The sequence below is a fragment of the Vairimorpha necatrix genome, chromosome 9 (assembly GCF_036630325.1).
Source record: "Vairimorpha necatrix chromosome 9, complete sequence".
NCBI lineage: Eukaryota > Fungi > Microsporidia > Nosematidae > Vairimorpha > Vairimorpha necatrix.
The window spans coordinates 631,908-655,812 of NC_088824.1; the positions used below are offsets into that span (position 1 = coordinate 631,908).

The following is a 23,905-nucleotide window of genomic DNA, read 5'->3' on the forward strand; positions in this document are numbered from 1 at the left end:
TTGAATATAAATACATCTTCGAATTAACGAAGATAAGTAATTGAAACAATATTATAATACTGCATATTTAGGTACGTCAACACTTAATATTTATGTAAGATTCAGCCGATAACATCGTAATCGCATATTTTATAACACTCAAAAAAAAATATTTTTTTAAAATATTCGAATAAGTTAAAGTTCTTTTGATCTATTTTTAATTGTACTGAAAAATAAGTACAGTATAATTTCTACATTTACGAACTATGTAGTTATATATAAATTTAAGATTTTCTACATAGTTCCAAAAAAATGTGAAAATAAATAAGAGGAAATCAATTGATCACATTATATCATTTGTAAATTAATACAATGTTTTTATGATTTTTTTGTCAATTTTATCTTACCTTTCACATTGAACTGCAGCAATATATCTTATCCTAGCATTTGTTTTATGATATAGTGCTAAATTACGCCAATATTCCGTTGTTATTACTTTTAAAATACCAGATTGTTCTTTATTTTACAAATATAAGGGTAATATTGAGTGTTTTCATAGAAATTAGATCCGAAATAGAAAATTTATATATATACGGCATTTAAAAATTTGATTTAGGTTGGTTGCAAAAAAATATTTTTAACAGACCGGATGATTCTTATTTATGCATTAATTAATAATAAAACTCAAATTTTTCAAAAAAAATAGATAACATAATTTACTCCGAAGAGAATTCATACATTAAAAAGTAATGTCTATGGGTGCCAGATGGGATTTTTTTCTAATTTTGCAGTATGAAAGATTTTATTGTAGTTTCATGATAAACATTTATGATATAATATTACAAAGAATATTTTTAGAGACATCTTCATGGTTATTACGTACGAAGAGAAAATTGTGAAGATCAATGAGCACGAAATAAATTATCTTTAGATTATTCAAATATTATCATCGCGGGTGGTGCACAATAAACTTTTATGTGTTTATCATACAATAGTACAGAGTAATATGGAAGCATTCATTGTTCGATTGTCATAACATGAAAATGTTTTATTTTGTTCAGACATATTCTTTTCTTGATTTTCCTTTCCAGGGCCGTCTTATTTATGAGAAAAAGTTCGGCCTTAAACATGTCATTTGATCATATCCGACAAGTGTTATTTTAAATCAATTACTTATAAAAAGAATTTAAGTACAATAACATATTTTTTCCATTCTCCAATTTCATAAAATTATTACGTACTTGAAGTTATACAAAATAAACAAAGACTACAATAATACAAATGTAAGTAAAACGATTTTAATATGATTTCGTTTATAATTCTAAAAAAAATCGTGTGAAAATTATTTTTTCAGTTTGTATAGATAAATAATAGATTTCATTTTTTTTATCTTACTATAGTAAAAAAAGCCAAAAGAAATAAATAGAAACAAACTTGTCCATTATTTATTTATCTATTAAAAAATAGTTGACTTAGCATTTCAAAGGTTTTAAAATTGATTTTTTATTGTGTAATTCGGTTTAATTTACGTATTTTTTTTTCTTTGTGTAAAGAATCAAAACTCAACGTGAAAATAAATAAAAATGTATAAAACTCTATAGTGTATTGATGTATTACCTTATTTTCATAAAAATTTTATTCTTTTTTCTATTTTCCATCTTTTCCATCTTTGTATTTGCAACTTTCTTTAGGATGTCTTTTCATAAAATCTTTTCTAGTAAACGTCCTGTTACATCCCTTGCTTGGACATTCAATGCCCTTTATTCCAGTGTGCGAATGGTAATGTCTTTTTACTAGGGTCAATTTATTCCACTGTTTATTGCAAGTTTCGGGCATATCGTCCCAACCTTTCCACGGAAAAGATATATATTTTTTATCCCCGATAATCTTTACATGAAACATGTTATTAGAATACTTTTTACTTTCTTTTATTGGGTTATCCATAACTCGTTTTACTTTTTTATTCCTTAATTTCAGCGCTTTTTTCGTTTTTAAGTTTTCTTTAGGAATATATACTAGTATTCGAATTACTAATATATCTTCATTTTGATCTAAACTAATCTTTTGATTATGTTTTAACTTAATCTGTATGTTTTTTTACCCCTTCACATTCTGATTTCGCCTCTAATCTTCTACTTTCTGTATTGATTTCTAAGGGTTGTTCATTATCATATTCGTGTGTTGCTTCAAAAAGAATTCCAACATCTTTTTCTTTTCTAGATTCGTTTTTTGTATGATCTACTTCTTGTTTTGTTTTAGATTTTTCCTTTTCTCTATTTTATTTAAAACATCAGATTTTTCCGATAACTTTCTTATTTTTATGTTAGAATTTTTGGTTAGTTCATTTCGGCTTCAAGTGCAGCTTCTAATAAATATTGAAGGTTTGTCTTATTTCTTTTTTTGGTGATACAACTTCTTGTTTGGCGCATCCAACTAAATATTCAATAGGTAACTTTTCATCATCTTCTTTATAATCGTTAAAACTTTTAGATTTATAAATACTATTTTCGGCGTTATTTCTAATTTTTATCTGTAGCTTTGTCTTTTTGGCCAGTTCTCGGAACCCCTGATATAAGTATCATATAAATCATCAAATGATCCTGAATCTTGTTTTCTTTTTAATTTAGAATGTTTTTTCGATGTCATTATCATTTTTTGTATTAGTGCCTGTGTTTTATTTTTCAGTTTTTTTGTTTCTTATCTGCTTTCGACGGTTTATTTGATTTAGATGTCTTAGAAGATTTTGTTGGCAAAAAGGGTTTTCTGGTTCGTCTCTCTTTTTTGTCATATCCTTCGTTGATTTTTTTTGTTTTTATCTCTTAAATGGAGAAAAGGGTTATCGTCTCATGTATACTCATATTTGTTTTATCTTACATAATTTCAAAATGTAATCAGAGAAAATAACAAAACTTGTTTTTGTAATGTTTAATTGTTTACTTACAAATATTTATAATGCTTCTAACAATTATAAGCACTTATGTTGCAAATCGATAGAATATTATGAATCAAACAATTTATATACAAAACAATACAATACATATATAAATATAAAAAATAATATAATTTATTAACAAATATCGTTTTTTGATTTCTAAATTTTTGGACATGATGATAAATCTAATTACACAAAAGTTATATTTTTTATCTATAACAAATATTATAAAATTAAATAGGTTTGAATAAAACTTAGGTCAATATTTTGTCAAATTAATTTACATTATTGTTTACTATATAATTGATAACAAATTGTATTTTTTTATATGCTAATTCTCTCATTTAAACACTGAAATTTTACCTTTGTAAATGTCCCATCCACGTCATTCCTGTTAAATAAAGCGACAAATATTTTTTCGAAAAGACCATCAAATTTCCATTTAGTGACTTAATTAAAAATGATCTAACTCAAAATGATTATTAAATTTTTTTGGGTTGGTTTAATCTTCTTTTATATCCATTCAGAATCATATAAAAGTTTTTTTTATTTATAATCTTAAAAAATATAACTGTTATTATAGTATTTATGTATATATAAAAAAATTCTTGTAAAGTATAAAACAGAAATTTTAAAGTACATTATAAATGTATTTTTGTGATGTTTCCACCGGGGAGATGGCTATTTTGTAAATAGCATTCAATGATGCTTTTCCCTGCATTTAAATTAGTTTTATTTATATTGCATTTATTATTGATATTCCCATGTGGGTAATTAGCTGTCCTCTTGTAAGGGGGTAAGTCCCTTGGTGACCTCCCATAATTGTAGTAGTGACTCTTCTTCTCGCTCATCCTTTTTTTGTGGGTTAAAATAAAAGGAAAATAATAATAGCAAAATATTTTCTAGAAAATTAACTTGAAGAGAAATAAGAATAAAAATTAATAATGTGGTAAATATTACCACAATTTTCGGGCTTATAATTTAGATAGCTTAATATTTAAGAATTTCTGCGTTATTAATTATAATGTTAGTTTTCATATATGAACATGTAAATCCATAGAATTTATTTATAAGTTAGTTATATTATAATTAATATTGTATAAATAGTCTACTCCTATTATTAATATATATTACAAACTCAAAAGTGCATCTTATTTTTAAGAAAGTAAACAAAAAACTCATTTATTGATTTTTAGAATTTATTCATGCAAAAATGTTTAAAAAGACTTTAGTTTATGCAAGTCTAAAGTGTTTAAAAAAATTAGAAATTGTTGATGACTTTAAATTTAAAATTTAAATATATTGTATGTGCATTTTTTTAGATTAGTATTAAATGGAAATATTATAAACTTCAAATATAACTTATGTGATTAGACACGATGTCTGATCTGAAATAGATGACGGAGTATCAATAATAGATTTATTTGGGTTATTTGTTGTAGCCATGATTTCGGGCAAGGGCTGGAAAATAAATAGGAAATATTTGGAATAGACCATTTCGACGGTCTATTCCGAAAGGAGTAAATTGCTAAAATAAAAGTAACTCTCTAAATGCTCGTATTCAATATTAATTAACCACCTGTGCTTATATCATCCTCCACATTTATATTAATATTAGAATCAGTCACCTTTGAGGATTCTTATTGTCAGCGTAGGTTCGTCGCCTGACACTATCCCTCTCTCAGAAGAAATCCATTCTAATGGATCTGAATCCTCTATCTTTACAATATCTTTTCTGTTAACTGAAAATGTTTTTCCATAAAGATCTTCTATTTCGTAATTGCCTTTTCGGCCTTTCTTTAAAACCTTATAAATACCTTCAAAATTACAGTCAAGCTTGTTTCTTTTTTCTTTTGTAATTTTTCCCTTCTGACGTAGTCGTTCAAGTCGAGATCCTCTACGTCTCTACCTTTTTTTATTACCTTAAGCGCTATCTCTCTGATCTCCTTTTCTTCCGCAATCAGCATCTTTCTGAATTCATTGAGCCTCTCGGCAATCAATCCGTTTTCTTCTAAGATTTCTGGTTCCTCCTGGTTATAACTGTTTTGTTTCCTACCGTAGATCCGTTCGAACGGTGAATTTCGTGTGCTCTTTCTTGGGGAAATTCGGTATGCATAGATTGCATATGGAAGGAACTCATCCCACATCTTCCACCTTCCATCTACCAACTTAGCCAACTTTCCGACTAGTGTTTGGTTTGTCCTCTCGGCCAACCCGTTGCATTTTGGGTTATAGCTTGATATGAATGATTTTCTACCCTTCATCATTTCACATATCTTTTTTACTAACCCGTTGGTGAATTCCTTACCTTGGTCTGCAAAATCTCTCTTTGCGATCCATGGATTAAAAATATTTTCTCGACTAAGAATTTGGCTATCATGTTAGACGATTTGGTTTTAATTGCATCTGCCTCGCACCATCCAGTGACGTAATCTGTCGCTATCACAATGTATCTGTTACCATCATAGCTTTTCGGCAGAGGTCCTACTAAGTCTATTCCTATTTTATCCAGTGGATTTGTCAGCGACAATCTGTATTTCTGCAGGGGTGTTTGTCCTTTACAGTGTCTATTGCATGTACTGCATCCTTTAGGTATACTTATGATGTCTTTGCACGTCCCTTTCCAACTGGTTTCACGTAACGTCAGAACGTATGTGGCCTCGACTCCTCCATGGCCGCATTCTAGGTGGTTTCTCAACACGACCTCGGGGTTTTCCTCGGCTGTCATCTCTTTGTCCTTCTCCACACCCTTCGATATCATTACGATTCGGCTTAAAGCATCCGCCATCACATTCTTTGTCCCTGGTATGTGTTTGATTACGTAGTTATACTCCTGTAAGGCCAGTATCCACCTCATTAATCTTCCCGTACTATCTTTTAAGTTTAAGAGCCATTTTAGAGCTTGATGGTCGGTTCGTATCGTAAATTCTCTTGTTATGTAGATTCTCAGTTTTTTCACCGCCCATACGATTGCTAGGCATTCTTTTTCGGTAAAGTGTAGTTTATTTCTGCAGCTAGAAGTCGTCTTGATATACAGATGACTGGTTTGACCGTGCCATCCTCATCCTCTTGAGACAGAACAGCCCCTATCGCTAGGTTTGACGCGTCGGTATCTAGGTAAAATCTTTTTTTAAAATCTGGCAACCTGAGCCCAGATGCATTTCTTATTTCTTGTTCTATTTCACGAATGCCCCTGTGGCAGCCTCAGTCATCTCAAATTTCCCATGTTTTTTCCCTCGAATTGTATCATATAAAGGTATCATCTTTTCCGCATAGTTTTGGATAAATTTGCTAAAAAATGCTGAGAAGCCGTTAAAAGCTCTGACGTCCTTTTTTGATCTTGAAGTCACCCAGTCCATGGTTCTCAACTTTTGTTGTAACGGTATTGTCACCAATCCGTCTACCACCGTGAATCCCAAGAACTCTACCTTATTTTGAACGAATTTACATTTTTCTTTCTTTAATTTAAATCCTATGTTCTTGATTATCTCTAATACAAGTCTTAGATGTTCCATATGTGATGCGTGGTCTTTTGAGTACACAAGTATATCGTCTAATTACACCATGACAAATTTGTACATGTACTTTGAAAAATATTTATTCATTTTCTTCTGAAACGTAAATGGCGCGTTGATTAGTCCAAACGGCATCTTTTTTCATTGGTAAATTCCTTCTCTCGTATAAAAGGCCGTCTTTTATCGGTCCTCCACGCGTACACTTAATCGGTTGTAGGTCGCTTCAACGTCCATCGCACTAAAGATTTCGCCCCTTGCAACTGGTCTAGAGTCTCATCGATTCTCGGTATTGGATATTCTAACGGAATTGTTATCTTGTTTATTCTTCTGAAATCAATGCAGAATCTTATCCCTCCATCTTTCTTCTTACACAAGACCACTGGTGAGACATATTGGCTTTCGCTTTCTTCTATAACGCCTTTTTCTAAAACTTCTTAACTTCTTCCTTGATAGTTTTATGTTCTTCAGGAGATCTCTTATATTCCGGACATGCTGTGATTTTACCATTTTCCACTAGGTCTATTGCGTGCTCAATATCAATGTTTATTGGCCTATCCGTATCAGTAAATACCTCAGAATAATTTTGTAAGATTTTCTTGTAACTATCCTTTATGTTCGCATCTCCGCAGTCCATGTTCTTAACAAGATCAGTAATATCTTCGAGTGGTAATGTTTCTTTTATGTCGACTCTCGCTTCCATAATGACTTCAGTTCTAGAGTTCTTTTTTTTTCTTTCCTTCCAGTGATAAATGGAACCAACTTAAGTTTTCTAACATCGTCGATGCCAAAGATTAATGACTCTTCCATATCGTCGACCCCAAGAACCTTTTTTACTTCTTCGTGTTTTGTGTATTCTCTTCTTATTCGAAGGTTGCCACATCCCAACACCTTTGGATACCGGACAATCCTCTTATCTTCCCCGCTGTTTTGGTCATTCTCATGCCCATGTTTGTGGATTCCTTTCGCTTTATAACCGATACTGTAGCCCCAGTAGCTATAAATGCTTCTAGGGAATGTTCGCCGCCTGTGAGCTGTAGTCTCGGCCTATTGTCATTTTCTTTTCTGACTGTAGCTGATATGTTTAATACTTTTCTTTTAGGTTGCCATTTAGGTTTCTCATTTTCTCTTGTCTGGGTCTTCTCAGGCTCCGAATTCTCCTTCATTATCTTTTTAGTTTCAAAAGTTTTTTTCTTAGAAAATGGTTTTAACTTTTTATTAAGAATCTCTTCTTTTCGCTCAAGGTATTCCTCAAAATCAGAGGTGGGCAAAAGCCGGCCCGCGGGCCGGATCCGGCCCTTTTGCTAATTTTATTCGGCCCGCTGAAAAATTTTAACGCAATTTTTTAAAACTCTTTATGAGATTTTGTTGACATAAACATTATTAGTATGCGAACTGTATATATAATAGGCGAAATAAAATAAGCGTTTGGCTGATTACACTAGTGTGAACGATGCGGGTCGCTCGCGACAATCGCTCTCATGGCGAAGTTTCCATCGAACACAAAGTAGATCGCGCTAGGTTTAAAATGCATGTGTGGACGACATATGCAGCACTCCTCTCAGCCTCTCAATGTTTGGGGGACGACAGATCGCAGCCAAGGTATTGTTAATTATTATTTTATTCTGATCGCATACTCTTTTTTAGTTCGAATCTACCATTGGTTTGCATATATAAAATTGAAAAAGTGGACTTTTTGTAAGTAAATTTTTAAAACTTTGGTGTTTTTTTATTGTTTTTATTTAACTTATTTTTTGTAGCCCTTTTAAAATGAGAGAAACTAAAAAAAGAAAAGTTGATTTGGAATGCAGAAACTTCAATGAAGCTTGGACGGTAAAATATCTTTTTACAAACATTAATAAGAAAGCAATTTGTTTAGTTTGTCAGGAAACAATTGCTGTTTTCAAAGAATACAATTTAAGCAGGCATTTCCCAACAAAACATCCAAAATATGCATCACTTTCTTTACAAGAACTTCAAAACATAGCTGAAAACTTAACAAAAAACTTGATTCAGCAACAAAAAATTTTTACCAAACGAATTAATATTGTAAAATCTACTACAAAAGCAAGTTATGTTGTCGCACACAAATTTGCTAAGTTCTGTAAGCCGTTTTCAGAAGCAGAATTTGTTAAACAATGCATGGTACAAGTGTCGGATATATGTTGTCCTGAAAAGAAACATATTTTTGAAAATCTAAGCCTTTCGAGAAGAACAATAGTACTCCGGATTGAAAATATTTCAGGAAACTTACTTAACCAGCTAAGCAGAAAAATTGCTGATTTTACCTATTGTACTCTGGCTTTAGATGAATCCTGCGGCGCTACAAAATTATCTCGGCCAGGGGGTGAAAATAGGGGTAAAAAATAAATAATTCGTTCAAATTTAAAGAATAACTTTTTCTTGGCCGAGATAATTGAGTAAAAGTGAAAAAAGGGTAAAAATTTGCCCCAAACATGGAAAGACCTATTGACGAGCTAACAAGCTTAGACTTCTCCCACAAAATATTCCAAAGCAACAAAAGAACATTGGAATTTTTCACAAGACATGGAGTTTTTCAAAGTTCTCTTATTTGTGATAAGTGTGGTAGTGCTAATCGCTTGCAAACCGAGAGAAAAGCACTAGACGGGAAAATTTTCCGATGTGTTAACACATCATGTAGGAGAATGATGTCCATAAGGAAGGGTTCAAAGTTAGAAAAAATAAGAATTGATGCAAACAAACTTTAAAAGAAATACATTGCTGGATTTTTAATGCCAGCAGCTATCACGCAGTAAATTCATGACAAATATCTGAGCCAACCTACATAAAACTAAAAAACATAATTGATGAACTGATTGGGGAAAGAGAACAAGAGGAGATACAGATTGGCGGTGAAGGCGTCGAAGTACAATTCGACGAAACTGCTATCTGTAATGGGTTAATAATCGAAAACCCATCAAGTGTAGATGATGATATTCCTGGGATACAATGGATTTTAGGCGGCGTAGAGAAGGATAATTTCAGAAATTTTGTTTTAAAAATAATTCCAAACAGAAAAAAAGAAACAATATTTGAGTTTTTTAAACAATATAATAGGCCGGGTTCTATAATAGTAACAGATGGATATCCTTCGTATCCATGGGCAGTGCGTCAATTTGGGTCAGTTCACTACGTTGTAAATCACAGTGAAGGGTTTAGCACACAGGGAGTAACAAACACCAATCGAATTGAAAACCTGTGGTCTCATTTGAAGCAGCAATATCGTGCACGAGGTGGTGTATATAAAAAGAGAATCCAAATATTTTTTAATGAATTCGTATGGGAAAAAAAGAAATAACAATATTATGACCCCAAATCCCTTCTTTTAGCCTTCTTTTAGATATCATTACTTTTTCTACATCTTCCAATTAAAATTTTAATTCAGTTTTTTTCCTAATTTTTTTTTAAAAATTTTCTATCTCCCGACTTTTTATTTTTTTTACCCCTCTTTTGAAAAGTGGCCGAGATAATTTAGTAGCGCCAGTCCTGCGATATTACTGATACAAGTCAATTATTAATATTTATTCGCGGCATTAATAAGAAATGTGAAATTAGCGAGGAACTTCTTAGTGTGCATCCAATGAAAAATACAACTACTGGTAAAGACTTTTTTCTCGCTGTTGAAGAGTGTTAAGTTAAAGTTAGTTTAACTTGGAATAAAATAGTAAGCGTCACTACGGATGGCTGTCCTAGTTTAAGAGGGGAAAATAACGGCTTCTTAAACGAATTCGCGACAAAGTAAAAAAGTTACAACCAGAACACGATATATTATTTTTGCACTGCATTATTCACCAAGAAATGCTATGCAGAAAAGTTTTGAAATTGAATCACGTCGTTACTGTTGTGACCAAAGTTTTAAATTTTAACCGAGGACGTGCTTTAAATCATCGACAGTTTCTTGAATTTTTGAAAGAAATTGAAAGTGACTACTACGAAATTCCCTATTACACTGAAGTGAGATGGCTTAGCATTGGTAAAGTTTTACATAGATTTCAATATTTGCTTGATGAAATAGTATCATATTTGTCGATAAAAGAAAAAATACAAGATTTTCCTGAATTGCAAAATGAGGCTTGGCTAAACGATTTCTCGTTTTCAGTAGATATAGTAAAATATTTGAATGAACTAAATATAAATCTACAAGGTAAAAACCAATTCGCTTTCAATATGCACTTAAACGTCAAAGCATTTATGACAAAACTCAATTTATTTGCTGAAAACTTTAATAATAAATTATTAAATCATTTCCCCTCATTGCAAGCAGGCGAAAATCATTAAAAAATACAGATTTTTTTAAATATAGTGCAATAACACAAGACCTGCATTCTGAATTCCAAAGAAGATTTCAAAGATATTGAAAAACTTTTATCATTAGTTAGCCATCCTTTCATTTTTGACGTGCAAGAAGCTCCTGTTGAAATTCAATTAAAATTAATTGACTTACAATCAAAAAATTTACTAAAAGAAAAATTTCATTCAAACGAATTGAGTGCTTTCTATGGCGCGTTAAATATTGAACATTTCAAATATTTTTTGAACTATGCTCAGAAATATCTTGTTTTATTTGGTTCGACTTATATTTGTGAAAGAACCTTTTCTTTAATGGTTCCACGAAAAATAAGTATCGATCATAAATTACTGACGAAAATCTACACTAAGCATTAAGGATTGCTACAAGTGATTTAGAACCTAATTTTGAAAAAATAATGTCGGATGAACATTCAACATTTCACGTTTCGCATTAAAATTAAAAATTTGTTTTAACGTTTGATTTTTTTTTTCTTTTTTGAATTTTTTTTATATTATATTTAGAGATGCAATATAAATGTTAAATTGTAATAACCATGTATCAATATAAAATAATTAATATCGTTAAGATATAAATAAGTAACAAAATAAAACCTTTTATTGTGTGGTTTATCTAATAGCCATTTATTTATAATAATATTTCCTTAAAAGGTACTTGACATATTTTATTCTAATTGAAATGATACTTAATATTTTTGTAAAAAAATGGGCAGGGGAAAAACTTCATCCAAAATTTCCGCTTGTGTAAAGCAAAGCCGAAATATTCTTCCGGCTTGGGAGACATTTTAAAAAATTCATTTGGGCCCACAGCTTTAAAGTATTTGCCACCTCTGCTCAAGATCATCCCAGTCACTACACTTTTCTATATTATCTCTAATATATTCATCTTCAAATAATTCCATTGGCCGCTCTCTACTTCTTATGAATAGCGTCTCCACTTTCTCGGCGTATATTTTTAAGTTGTAGGCATATGAAAGTACATCTGGGTATTTAGGGCCCTCTTTTATGCAATTCCAAAACATTTCCGCTTTCTGAGTACTCGTCTCCTTTTTATTGTACTTCTTCTTAAATTTCTTAAAAAACCTTGTAGGTTGGCATGTCTTCTTGGTTTGCCTTAAACCATAGTTCCGCCCTACATTTTAGCTTCGCAGTTACCTTCAAATATATACGTTTTGCGTCCATTGTTTTTCATATTCAATAAATTGATTTAGGAATGCTTTTTGGTCCTCTCCCTTTAGTCCTTAAACTCATACCACTTTTCAACCACCAACAGATTTCTCAACCTGTGTAACACTGAATCCATTGTCTCATTTGTTTGAATCGCTTCGTTGTCGCCATTTGTGATCAGACACGATGTCTGATCTGAAATAGATGACGGAGTATCAATAATAGATTTATTTGGGTTATTTGTTGTAGCCATAATTCCGGGTAAGGGCTGGAAAATAAATAAATAGGAAATATTTGGAATAGACCATTTCGACGGTCTATTCCGAAAAGAGTAAATTTCTAAAATAAAAGTAACTCTCCAAATGCTCGTATTCAATATTAATTAACCCCCTGTCGCTTATATCATCCTCCACATTTATATTAAATAAGAATCAGTCGCCTTTGGGGATTCTTATTGTCAGTGTAGATCTGTAGTCTGACAACTTATAAAAGGCCATAGAACAGAAACTTGATTTATAGCTTAATATCTATAAATTTTTTTTACAAAAAAAATTCATCGAATTTTGATAAACCTATTCTTTAATAAATCTATAACTGCGTTCATATTCTGATCATAACCCAATATCACAATAAAATAAATCCTTGAGTTAAAAACCCGCTTTTTATAGAACTAATATATTGTAAGGTTTGGCAGAAAACTTTATAGATATTAAATTTTGGAATTTACTACAAAAAAAAATTGCTATTAGTTATTTCATCAAAAAAGGTCGAATCAAAAATTTTTACTCAAAGAAAATAAACTAGGATCACTTTATTTATAAGAAAAAAATTGATATTCGTACTACAAACGTACAAAAAATACAAAAATGTTTACGCATCTAGTTCAAAACTAATAATGTCATTAAGCTAGATACACTTCAACCTTTAAAATAATTCATATTGATTTGCAATATAAAAATACATAACAAAAAGTTTTTGATATCAAATCATTTTTTCGTACATATAAAAAGAAATTCACAATGATAATCTACATTGAATTTGGAACTTTACATAATTATTTAACATTCTATCTTGGGAATAAAACAAATAAAATATTTATTTTTGCATATTGTTTTAATTGTAGACCAATGGTATTTTTTTAGATTGTATTGTGAGGATTGCTAGATTTTATATTGTCTAAATTCGTATACTAAGAGACAATTATGATTTTTTCGGAAAATTTATCATATTTTCAAAATTATCCTACATAAATTATCAAAGGTCAATCAAATATGGTTAAATATTGTTTATGTTCTATCTATATAATTATTACTTTTGAAATATAGCAATATAAAAATAAATCAAATATTACTGCTTTCCTTTTATTCATTCCAAGTATCGTTAGGATGTTATCTGTTTATCATGCACAATAATTACGATATTAATTTTTATGTTAAAATAACATAAAAAATAGGTGGAGAGATTATGAAATGTACGAAGTTTTTGAAATTATTAAATAAGTTCTTTTAGTACTTTATAAAAATTCTTGGCGCAACGGTCTGGGCCCGGACTTTTTTCTCTATAAGGGGGGACCCAAGAGCGAAACGAAAAAAATACTATTAATTTAAGCATTTGATTCTAAAAAAATTTGATGATTTAAATGGAAATATCTCTACAACTTATGATATTTTTATATATTACACATCTTATTCTCCATTTATATTCCTAAAATTTTGGGATCGCTCTTTCTTTAATCCCTTTTCTAGCTATCATATAACATTTAAGATGTGACCAGGATCCCTCTATTAAATTTATGGCCTTCCCTGCTTCGTTTTTAAAGCCGTCACGTGGACATAACGCGATGATTAGAGTTGATGGATTCTTCTGCTGCGGGTTAGGATTTGTGCTCATTAGTTATACAAATAGTTTGGTTTTTTATGTATTTTTTGAAAAACTGAGTCATCGTCTGAATAGTTCGTTTAGGCGCAATCTCGATTTTCAATGTTAACGTTCGATCGTCTATAGTACCGACCAACCATGTGCTGTTTTTGACTGTGCCATATCTTTTCGGTGGTGGATTGACAGGTTTCCCTTTTACTATAACCTTTTCATCGGTCTGTATCACTTCTTTAAACCCTTCTATTTTTTTAGTGCTTGATGTTTTCCTTTTTTAATGCTTCGTATATTTTTTTTTGTGCCTGAAGACACTGTTAGCTGTCACGCGGGAATTTTTGTTTTGATTTAGTGTAGACTGCTTTTTTAGTGAATGAATACAGAATATACAAATTGTAAGGGGGCAGATCTCCATTATTACTAAGTTGACCCTCGAGATCTGAGAACACCATTCTGTGTGTATTCCCTCTTCTCAAGTACAATTTTTGGAGGGCAAATCGGGATATTCCCCGCCTAAAATTATAAAAGAAAACCATGCCAGAAGGGTATGAAGAATAATAAAAATAATAGTTTAAAACATTCTTCTCGGACTGATGGGAAACCATCAGTCCACGATGGTGGTAACGGTGAAGAGGATAAGATGAATGAGATCGATGACATTTGCTCTTACATGAAAAACTATGTCTCCAAAACAGATGGACAGAATTTACCGGCGAAGATTTAAGTAAAGCCGAAGACTTTCTATCTCAGTTTAGAGAAATTAAAGACGTGTACTCAACAGCCAAGACGCTAGATATTGCCAAAACCAAACTAAAGGGCAAATCGTTGAGATGGTATAAGGCTTTCGGGGGGGGGGGCGAAGAGATAACAGACTTCGAGTCTTTCAAATCCCAATTTCAAAAAAATATATAAAAGAGAAACTAGTGGAGAACAAAACTACAATGTTTATGCACCTATATGTATAAGGTCCAAAGAAAGCGATATTATAAGTTACACTTATGACCTAAAGAGGTATGCCAAGAGAAACATAGAGTACTTTGAAAGATCAAAGATTGCCATACTAAGAAACTCTCAGGATGCATTTAAGGAGCCAGTCAATGATACTCAAGACTGGATAGAGTTACTAGAAGAAAAAGAAACTTTAATAAATAATTACATAAAGAAAAAACATATTTAGAAAGCCACAACAGGAAACACCTTTATATGAAAAAAAAGAATATAGAACTTTAAACAAAAAATAGGCTCAGATGAATTCGAAGTCATCATTATTCCTGAAAATAGGTAAAGTGTGAACAAATAAAAATTCAACAGATATCCGAGCCAGAATAAATTTTCTATCAGATAAAGAAAAAATTGCTGCGCTAATGCACCGGAGCCGAGGTTAACTACATTAACAGGAATAAAGCCCAAGCATTGGGGTTAAAATAAAAAAAAGAGGCAATGACTATAGCAGGTATAGTAAAATCAGAAGGGATAGTGAAATTTCTTGTAAAAAATCTTAAGACCAAGAAAAATAAAGCCTTGAAGGCCTACGTAGTCAAGAATCTGCTAGAAGACCTTATAATTAGCCTAACAGATATCTTAAATTTAAACTTACATAAAATACTGGATAAGATTAAGAGTACCCGAATAACTAAGTCTATTTGCATTACAACGGCTAAAGCATCCGAAGTTCAAATAGCAGATGTTGAAGAAGAAGATATGACAGAGAATGAAAAAGAAAAATTTATTAAAGTTATTTCAAAATATCCCGATGTGTTTTCTGATAATAATCAACAATCGTGCTTAGACATTGAGCATGTGATTGAAATAACAATGACTTTTCAGAGGTAAAAAATATTCAATCTAGAAGGTCGCCAGAACAAAATGAAATAATCGAAAATAAAGTAAAAGAATTCCTAAGTAAAGAATTTATTGAGTGTAGTGAGTCAGACTATACTTTCCGGTTGCTCTTGTGAAAAAAACCGAATGGAGATACACGGGGTTGCATAGACTATAGGAGACTTAAAAAATTACAAAGAAGATGATTTACCTAATCCCACTCGTAGAAGCAACCATAGAAGAACTTTAAGGTGTGTCTATATTTACAGTTTTGGACTTGGAATCAGGATACCATCAAATCCGAATTCGGAAAAAAAATAGGTATTTAACAGCTTTCAGAAGTAGATCAGGAACTTTCCAATGGGTTAGAATGCCATTTGAGCTGGTAAATGCACCTTTTACATTCCAGAAAATGATGAATTCGATATTAGCACTCTGCCTTTATAAATTTGTACAAGTTACCTAGATGATATAATGATATATTCGAAGTCAATCGAAGAGCACCTAATACACGTAGAAGCGGTTTTATCAATACTAAACAAACAGAAATTGAAGGTTAATTGTGAAAAATGTTAAATCGGAAAGAATACAGTGAAGTTTTGGGGATACACGATAAATAAAACTGGTACTAGTATGCCCTTAGAACAACAGACTAAATGTTTAAATTTGAGAATTTTTACAACGCTTAAAGAAACTAGAGCTTTCTTAGGATTTATAAATTACTTTAGAAAATTTATAAGGAGCTACACAGATATAATGGCTCCTATTTACGAATGCCTGAATAAAGGAAAATTTGAATTCTCGGAAGAAGCCAAACAAAGTGTTAAGAAATAAAAGAGATTATTACGAGCTCTCCCGTCTTAAAGCTTCTGGACTTCACTAAGAAATTTATCTTGTACACTGATGCAGCAAACTTTTATATAGGAGCAACGCTAATGCAAGCATACGATGAAATTAAAATCCCTGTATACTCCATTTCAAGAAAACTAAACCCAGCCGAAATCAATTACACGGTAACCGAAAAGGAATGCCTGGCAATAATATGGAGCATATCTCAATTTCGTATTTATCTGACAAATACTTTTACCAATAGAACTGATCATCAAGCATACAAATGGCTGCTAAGTTATAAAGCGAGTACAGGAAGACTAATGAGATTAAATCTAACCCCGGGAATTTCTTCCTACGACATCAAATACATAAAAGGAAAAGATAACATTGTAGCTGACGGATTGAAAAGAATTGTTTACACAGTGAAGCATATAATGAACGAGAACTGTCGCTAGAGAGTCGAAAAGAACTGATATTGAAATGCCACAAAGAATGTGGACATGGAATCACTCTCGCAACGTATAATCTAACTCTTGACAAAGCCAAATATAAAGGCATGTATGAGGAAATAAAAAAAAGTCGTTGAAAAGTGTCAAATATGTTTAAAATTCAGTTCAAAAAGAGTACCGAAGGAACACCATAATATCCGCCTAGAGGATCCCTTCGTACTGGTAGGAATTGATATGGTAGGACCCCACCTAAGTCTGAAAATGGAAAAATCTATCTAATAGTCGCCACAGATTACTTGACAAGATGGTGCGAAGCGAAAGCCGTAAAAAATAAGACTGCTAAAACGGCGTCTAAATTTATATTCGAGGAGATTATATGTAGACATGGCCCACTAAATAAAATTCTTTCAGATGAGGACTTGAATTTTTAAACAGTACTGTCAAAGAACTATTCGAATATTTAAGATAAGGAAAATTTTTGCATCAGCATACCATCCACAATGTAATTGTATAGTAGAAAGGACGGCTAATGTCGGCTTTAGAAGAAAATTTTCGATATAGGGTTTTTTTTGTTTTTTGCCCCCTTTTCAAAAATAAAGGAGAAAAAATGTGGAAGAAGAAACAAAAATAAAAATTAGAACAATAAATTTATTAATGCTTCAAACACAGAACTAGAAGAATTTCTTTGAAGCATATACCTGAATAAATAAAGTTTCGCACTCCGAACTGATCTACTTCTATTTGGTATAGAATTTTTTAAAGATCGCCAATTACCTTCTATGATATTGGTATGAACTCCAGTAAGTGGGTCTCTAAAGTGTAGAGAATGATTTACCATTAGATGTTGGTTAAATATTATGCCTAAATTGCGGTAGGCTCTTCACATATCGCTATAAATTATACTATTTCTGTCTACATATTTTAACAAAAGATTAGTTAGCGTTATTTGGTCTCTTTTCTTAATATATATAAATATAATTCGGCGGTGTATGGTACGTTCGACCATACTAAAACACCAGAAACCTTTCACAATTCTACCTCTATTATTCTTATTCTTGACAATCTTCGTCTCATCGATTTCCACTACTTTGTTTTCACCCCCTATAACGCCAATACTAGATAAATAATTTTCAAAAATATCCAATTCTTTTAACTTTTTTAGTATAAATGACACAGATTCCGCCGAACAACCCGAAATTTGACAAATAGATTTTCGAGGATATCCTAGAATCCACATATTAAGTATTTGTAATACTGTAATATGGTTAAGCCTAGAATCTTGAAATAAAGTACCTTTCCATGAAGAAACTGTTTTTTTTACAAGTACTCCATTTACACTTCAAGATAAGTTTTTGTTTATTCTTTATTATCATCTGAGCATCACATAATTCACAATTCTTTATTTTATTTTTATTCATTAATGCATTATATATGTTTTCTAATTGCTCTCTTGTTTAAATTTTCTCCTCCATTTTTGAAAAAAGGGGCAAAAAAAACCATATATCGAAAATTTTCTCCTAAAGCCGACATTAGCCGAAATGACTAACCAATCACTAGTGGGCAAATTGGCAACAATCATAAATGGAAGGCGGAAAGGCTGGGACGAATACATAGAACTGGTTCTTTACGCATACAGAATTTCTCCCAGAAAACAAACAGGACACTCTCCATTTGAGCTATTATATGGACGGAACCCCATAACATGGGAACATCCTGAAGAAGCAGCCTTATACTTGGAAGATAATTTTTTAATATTTGAAAGACTAAAACAGACTCGAGATATTATGTTACAAGCCGAGATAGAGGCCAGGGAAGGCGAAATAAAGGATGGAAAAGAGCAGACACTTAGGATAAGAGACGTGGTGGCAAGAAGAAAACCACTCATCAAGATAAAAAATAAATTGGATAGTAAGTTCGAGAGTCCATACACTATAACTAAAGTGTCTAAGAAGGGGCATATGAAATAACTACCCCCAATAACGAAGTGTTCTCGGTAAATTGGAAAGACCTAAAGAAGATTGACTCTGAATTAAAAACCTGGGAGCCGATAAAGAAAGGGGGATGTCGGTGGACAGATCTCCATTGATACTAAGATTACCCTGGAGATCTGAAAGCACCATTCTGTGAGTATTCCCCCTCTTCCCAAGTATAATTTTTGGAAGGAAAATCGGAAAAATTTCCTGCCTAAAATTATAAAAGAAAACCATTCCCAGAAGGGGATGAAGAATAATAAAAATGGTTATGTTCTCGACTTACCCCCCCCCCACCCCTAAAAAAAAAAATTCTTCCACAATTGTAAAATCTATTTCAGGAATAATGTCATATGCTAAAATACTAAATGTTGTAACTCTAAGTACAAATCATTGCTCTTTATCAAACATCAAACTGATTCATCACAAGCTGGTCCGGTCGAATATGGTTATCACTAATCAGAATTTCAGAATTAAATATAAAAGAAAAGGTTCTTAATAAACATGCAATTTCATTCAGATTCGTCTGCTAGTTTCAACATGGCGACAACGACAATAAAAGGACTTAAACAATTCGGAAGCGACCCAGAAGAAGACATTTGCTTATGGATGCAAGAAGCGCTATTCATCGCAAGAATCACGGAAAAGACGGAGGCGGAGTCAATTAAACTCATCTTCTTGCAGCTCAAAGGGGAAGCCCTGAGTTGGGTGGCAGAAACTATGGGGGACCGAGCCAACCAAATTCGGTACATGCCCGTCTGGAACCCGCTTTAGGAAAATGGACCCGCTTTGAAAATTTCAAAAAAAGGAAAAATAAAAAAAATTATAAAAAAAGAGACTTAACGATTTATTTTGAATAATGAAAAAAGTCGATTAATTCTTTGGTTTTTTGGTATTTGATAAGACCATAGAAACTGTAAAAGATACTCATAGTGCTCGTCCTGGTTTAATCCATGTCTAGCCCGAATATCTCTCTTTGAAAGAGACCAAAATAATTCAATTTGTTGAGTATGTGTCTTGGGATCGTTAGGATTTACAAAATTAATAAGGCGATTCACGTCTTAAACTCTATCTCCGTAATTTGTCTAAATGCGGCACTATATGCTCTCCATTGTTCAGTGATCACAATAGATCCAGGCAATACATTATCTTGTATTACCTCAAGAAGAGTAGCAGTATATCTACTAGTTTCAGGGACGATAAAGGCCTTTTTAGAACCTCTTTCAACTCCTCCTACATACAACTGACCTATGGTATGATTACCACGATTATATTTGGCACGGAAGAATAGAATCTCGTCGATATTTACTACTTTAAAGATGCCGAACTCATCACGATCTTATTATCTCTGACTATTGTTGGTTACTTTCTCGATATTGCGATCTCTGCAGAGCAAACCATATGTACTTACGGGGGTTTCTGTCTAGATCGAGATCATTTGCTATATCAAGGAAGGAAACTCTTTTGATGTACTTATATATCATTCTTCGAATTTATTAAAAACTAAATTTGGTATTTTCAAAAATAGAGTCCTTTTCCACAGATTTAGAAGCCATACAATATTTGTACAATCCCAAACATATTGTCTACTAGTCTTATTCTTCTAATCAATTTAATTGGCTTTATAGAATTGCATACAGTAAAAAGGTGTTTTTTATTAATGAACTGCGTGCCAGAAAGATACACGCTGTCTCAGAATCATAAATGTAACTTTAATTTATAAAAACAACATATTATCACTAAAGAGCTCAACTCTCTCAACAAAATTTGTTTTTGTCAGTTTGCCATTTTTTGTAAGGGAGGCTCTTATAATTTTCAAGGCGGGTTCCAAACGGTCATGTACCGCCCCATATATAAGATCATTACGAGAAATTCTTGGCTTTATAAGCGTTTACATGAAATTTATTTCCGGAGCTCAAGTGTTGCAGGATGCTTGTATGATTTACTTAAATAAGATAGAAAGTATAGTTAGGCAAAACATAATAAGGCTTTCAAAAAGCTTTAAAACATCATAAAACCAAAAATAGCATTATACCAACCAGACTATACAAAACCCTTCATACTAGATACAAGCGCGTGCAATTTGGTAGTTGAAGCAATTCTCTACAAAAGCAAGGCGAAACAATTTATTCTATTTCATATGCTTCAAGAAGACTTTTACCGACCGAGATAAACTTTAGTATCAGTGAGAAAGAATGCTTTGTAGTGTAATGGGAATGGAAAATTTAAATATTTTTTATACGGATATGTATTTGGGGTAAAACTGACCATAAAGGGTTGGAAGTATTAGACAAAGGAGAAATAGACTCTCAACGAATACAAAGATGGCTGAACAGACTTATCCTATATATTTCTCTTCTAAAATATAAAAAGAGTGTTGAGCTGGCACATGTGGACTACACATCTCGCCTATAACAAAACGATACCCAAGTTGTGAATATTATTCAAGATTCAAATTGTGAATTAAGAAGAGAATTTATTAAAGATAACATGAGAAATTAGTACATCATGGAGCAAAATGAGTAGCAAAAGAACTCAAGAAAAATATACGTGATATAATATGAAAAAATAGATGAGGATGATTTGAAAAAGTGTATAAGAGGCAAAATGTTTAATTCAAAATGAAGGAAACCCTTTTGTGTTTGTCAAAGCGTTTTATTAGGAGAAAAGGTAGCTATAGACATTTGGACTCAAAAAATTGAAAAATTATACTAGCAGCAATTGATTACTTTAGTCGAAAGATGCGTAAAAAGTTATTACCACGAGAGCTAGTATCAAAATTGTAGATTTTAAAATGGGGATAAACAACTAAGTAACAATAAGGAGCATAATGATTCACTCAAATTAAACCAAAGTAGAAAAGTAAAGAGCTGGCCATTAAGATGAAGTAAAAGCTTATGCTACAACAATCTTCCGCCATCGGTCGAATGTAAGGGTAGAAAGATTAGCAGAATTGTCCAGGAATGCATTTACGAACAAGAGCGAAATCTGAATCTAAAAACAGAAACTATAATAAATTTAGAGGCTTACAATGATATCAGTTACTCGACACTAGGAATGCCTCCAAATTATGATTTTAAAGAAGAAAACGAGAAAAAATATAAGAAAGTACAAAAAAAAATAAAATTTTAATAAGCCAAACGAGCATAAAGAAGTTGAAGAGGTGTATAAGGAAAACGATCAAGTAAAGATAGAGAATGAATTTGCAGTGAATAAGGGACTTCCGTGTTTGAAGATAGAGGACAGATTGCAAAACGATTATTAAACTAAACTTTTATTGTAATATCAAAGGAGAAAAGTTTTAAGATATATGCATCTATGCTAAAAATACTTATATACTTGCCTATAAAAGGTTGGGAATGTTGTATATTTATAAATTTATATTTTTAAACGCCAAGATAACCTAAATAAACAATTTAAAAATATTTGCAAGTAAAATTGGTTTTGATGATGCTGATTTTTGCACATTATAAAATCGATAGGAGGTTAAATAGGAAATATGGTCAACTTAAAAGAATTATTATTAGAAGAGTTTTTTATTATATCAGTAAAAAAAAATTATGAAAAAACATGAGTACCGCTTAAATACATTTTTTACGAGAGACAATCAAATATCCGGAGCATAAAATAGTTGTTTCTACAGGGATATTGTTTTATCTATCAGCAAAAAATCGAATTTCAATAAATATTAAAGAAATAGTTAAATAAAAGGATAGAAAGTCGAAATTCCAAGCATGCAATTTAGTCAAAAATTGTGGAATCGTGAATTTGACATTTGAATGGGGGCATTAAAGTCATCAAACTAATAATAAGTAAGGCATTCCTATCTTTGCTAGACGTACAGTTTCGAGAAAAAATTTATGAAAAAAGCCAGGATGTATCTAGAATTATATAATCCTAAGTTCGACTTCTTTAAACTTTGGAAAATAACATAGTAAACAACTAAAAGTCTTACCGTAGGGAGCCAAAAGTTATTCAATTTAAAAAAGTAATATGAATGTTGAAGAAATTGAGATTTACTACAATTACAATAATATATGCAAAGAACGTCTTAAAATGATGTTAGAGTAAAATTTCTTACAAAACACAAATAATAAGTCTATATAATATCCAATAAAGAATAATTACTAACAAGATAGTGACACAACATATCGTAAAATTTAATTCAAGTTTTTGGCAATGTAAAGATTACACTATGAACTGCATGAAAAAAAACAATAGTTATATCATAATAACACAATTACAAATAAAAACTACTGATTCAAGATTGGAAGCCACCCTTTAGATTACAATACAGCTACTAGAAGGATTAAGGAAATATAAATTTATAATAGATATGGAGAAATAACTCGTAGTAAGCACGAATACTTTAGTAAAAAATGTGAAAAAGAAAACAAAAGAGAATTAACGACAAAATTCTTTTTTTTCTTGAAAGTAGTAGGTAGATAGAAAACTTACACAATTAAAAAAAAACTTTATTTTGTATCTATTTAGGGGTAAAAAGGATTCTTACATACATAATGTACCCTCGAGCGTGATTACACTGAATTTTTGTGTTATCTTACATATTGAAAGCATGAGGGCCTATTTCCATGGTTTTATCGTGGCCAGTCTACACCGGAAGAAAAAAGTTGGGGATGTTTAAAATGACACAAGTAAAGGCAAAAATGTACTAGTTCAGGTTTTTACGTTATTTCTATCATTATCTTTCCATAGACAACCACACTGATAGTCCGAATTTATTTACTGTATTGGATTTCAGTTCTTATCATTTAGATCATAGTGTTGAAAAAACAATTATGATGTATTAGCTTAAGTTCATATTACCGCTTATAAATTGCAAAAATTACGAAGATGCACTAGTTTTTTTCGATTAAAATGGAATCTTAATCTGGCATTAATTTTAAACTTAAGGAACAAAGTTTTGGCTTGATATAATTAACACATCAATAAACTAATTATACAAGAAGAATAACAACTGAATAGTTTTATTGTACTGAACTAAACAGAACCCAAACTTATGAATGATGTATGCTCGTATTT

At 31.5% G+C, this 23,905-nt stretch overlaps 3 protein-coding genes across 4 annotated transcripts; all 3 read right to left on the reverse strand.

Annotated features, from left to right (window-relative positions):
- Positions 1-1,626: 1,626 nt before the first annotated feature.
- On the reverse strand, positions 1,627-2,767 carry VNE69_09116 (zinc finger C2H2 domain-containing protein; the record flags this gene model as incomplete). Its single annotated transcript, XM_065474634.1, has 4 exons — positions 1,627-2,040; positions 2,081-2,245; positions 2,390-2,535; positions 2,692-2,767. 4 exons carry the CDS (start codon positions 2,765-2,767, stop codon positions 1,627-1,629), a joined length of 801 nt encoding a protein of 266 aa, XP_065330706.1.
- A 2,428-nt stretch (positions 2,768-5,195) lies between these two features.
- VNE69_09117 (endonuclease) lies at positions 5,196-6,426 on the reverse strand (the record flags this gene model as incomplete). The annotated part of the gene is made up of 2 exons (XM_065474635.1): positions 5,196-5,936; positions 6,097-6,426. The coding sequence occupies 2 exons, from the start codon at positions 6,424-6,426 to the stop codon at positions 5,196-5,198; spliced, it is 1,071 nt and encodes a 356-aa protein (XP_065330707.1).
- An 82-nt stretch (positions 6,427-6,508) lies between these two features.
- VNE69_09118 (DNA-damage inducible protein DDI1-like protein) lies at positions 6,509-7,589 on the reverse strand (the record flags this gene model as incomplete). 2 transcript variants are annotated; one of them, XM_065474636.1, is made up of 5 exons in its annotated part: positions 6,509-6,628; positions 6,666-6,822; positions 6,858-7,139; positions 7,187-7,280; positions 7,325-7,589. In XM_065474636.1, 5 exons carry the CDS (start codon positions 7,587-7,589, stop codon positions 6,509-6,511), a joined length of 918 nt encoding a protein of 305 aa, XP_065330708.1. The 2 variants fall into 2 exon arrangements, with proteins under 2 accessions (XP_065330708.1, XP_065330709.1); XM_065474637.1 differs by lacking the exons at positions 6,509-6,628; positions 6,666-6,822; positions 6,858-7,139; positions 7,187-7,280 and having other exon boundaries at positions 7,287-7,589.
- Positions 7,590-23,905: the final 16,316 nt, after the last annotated feature.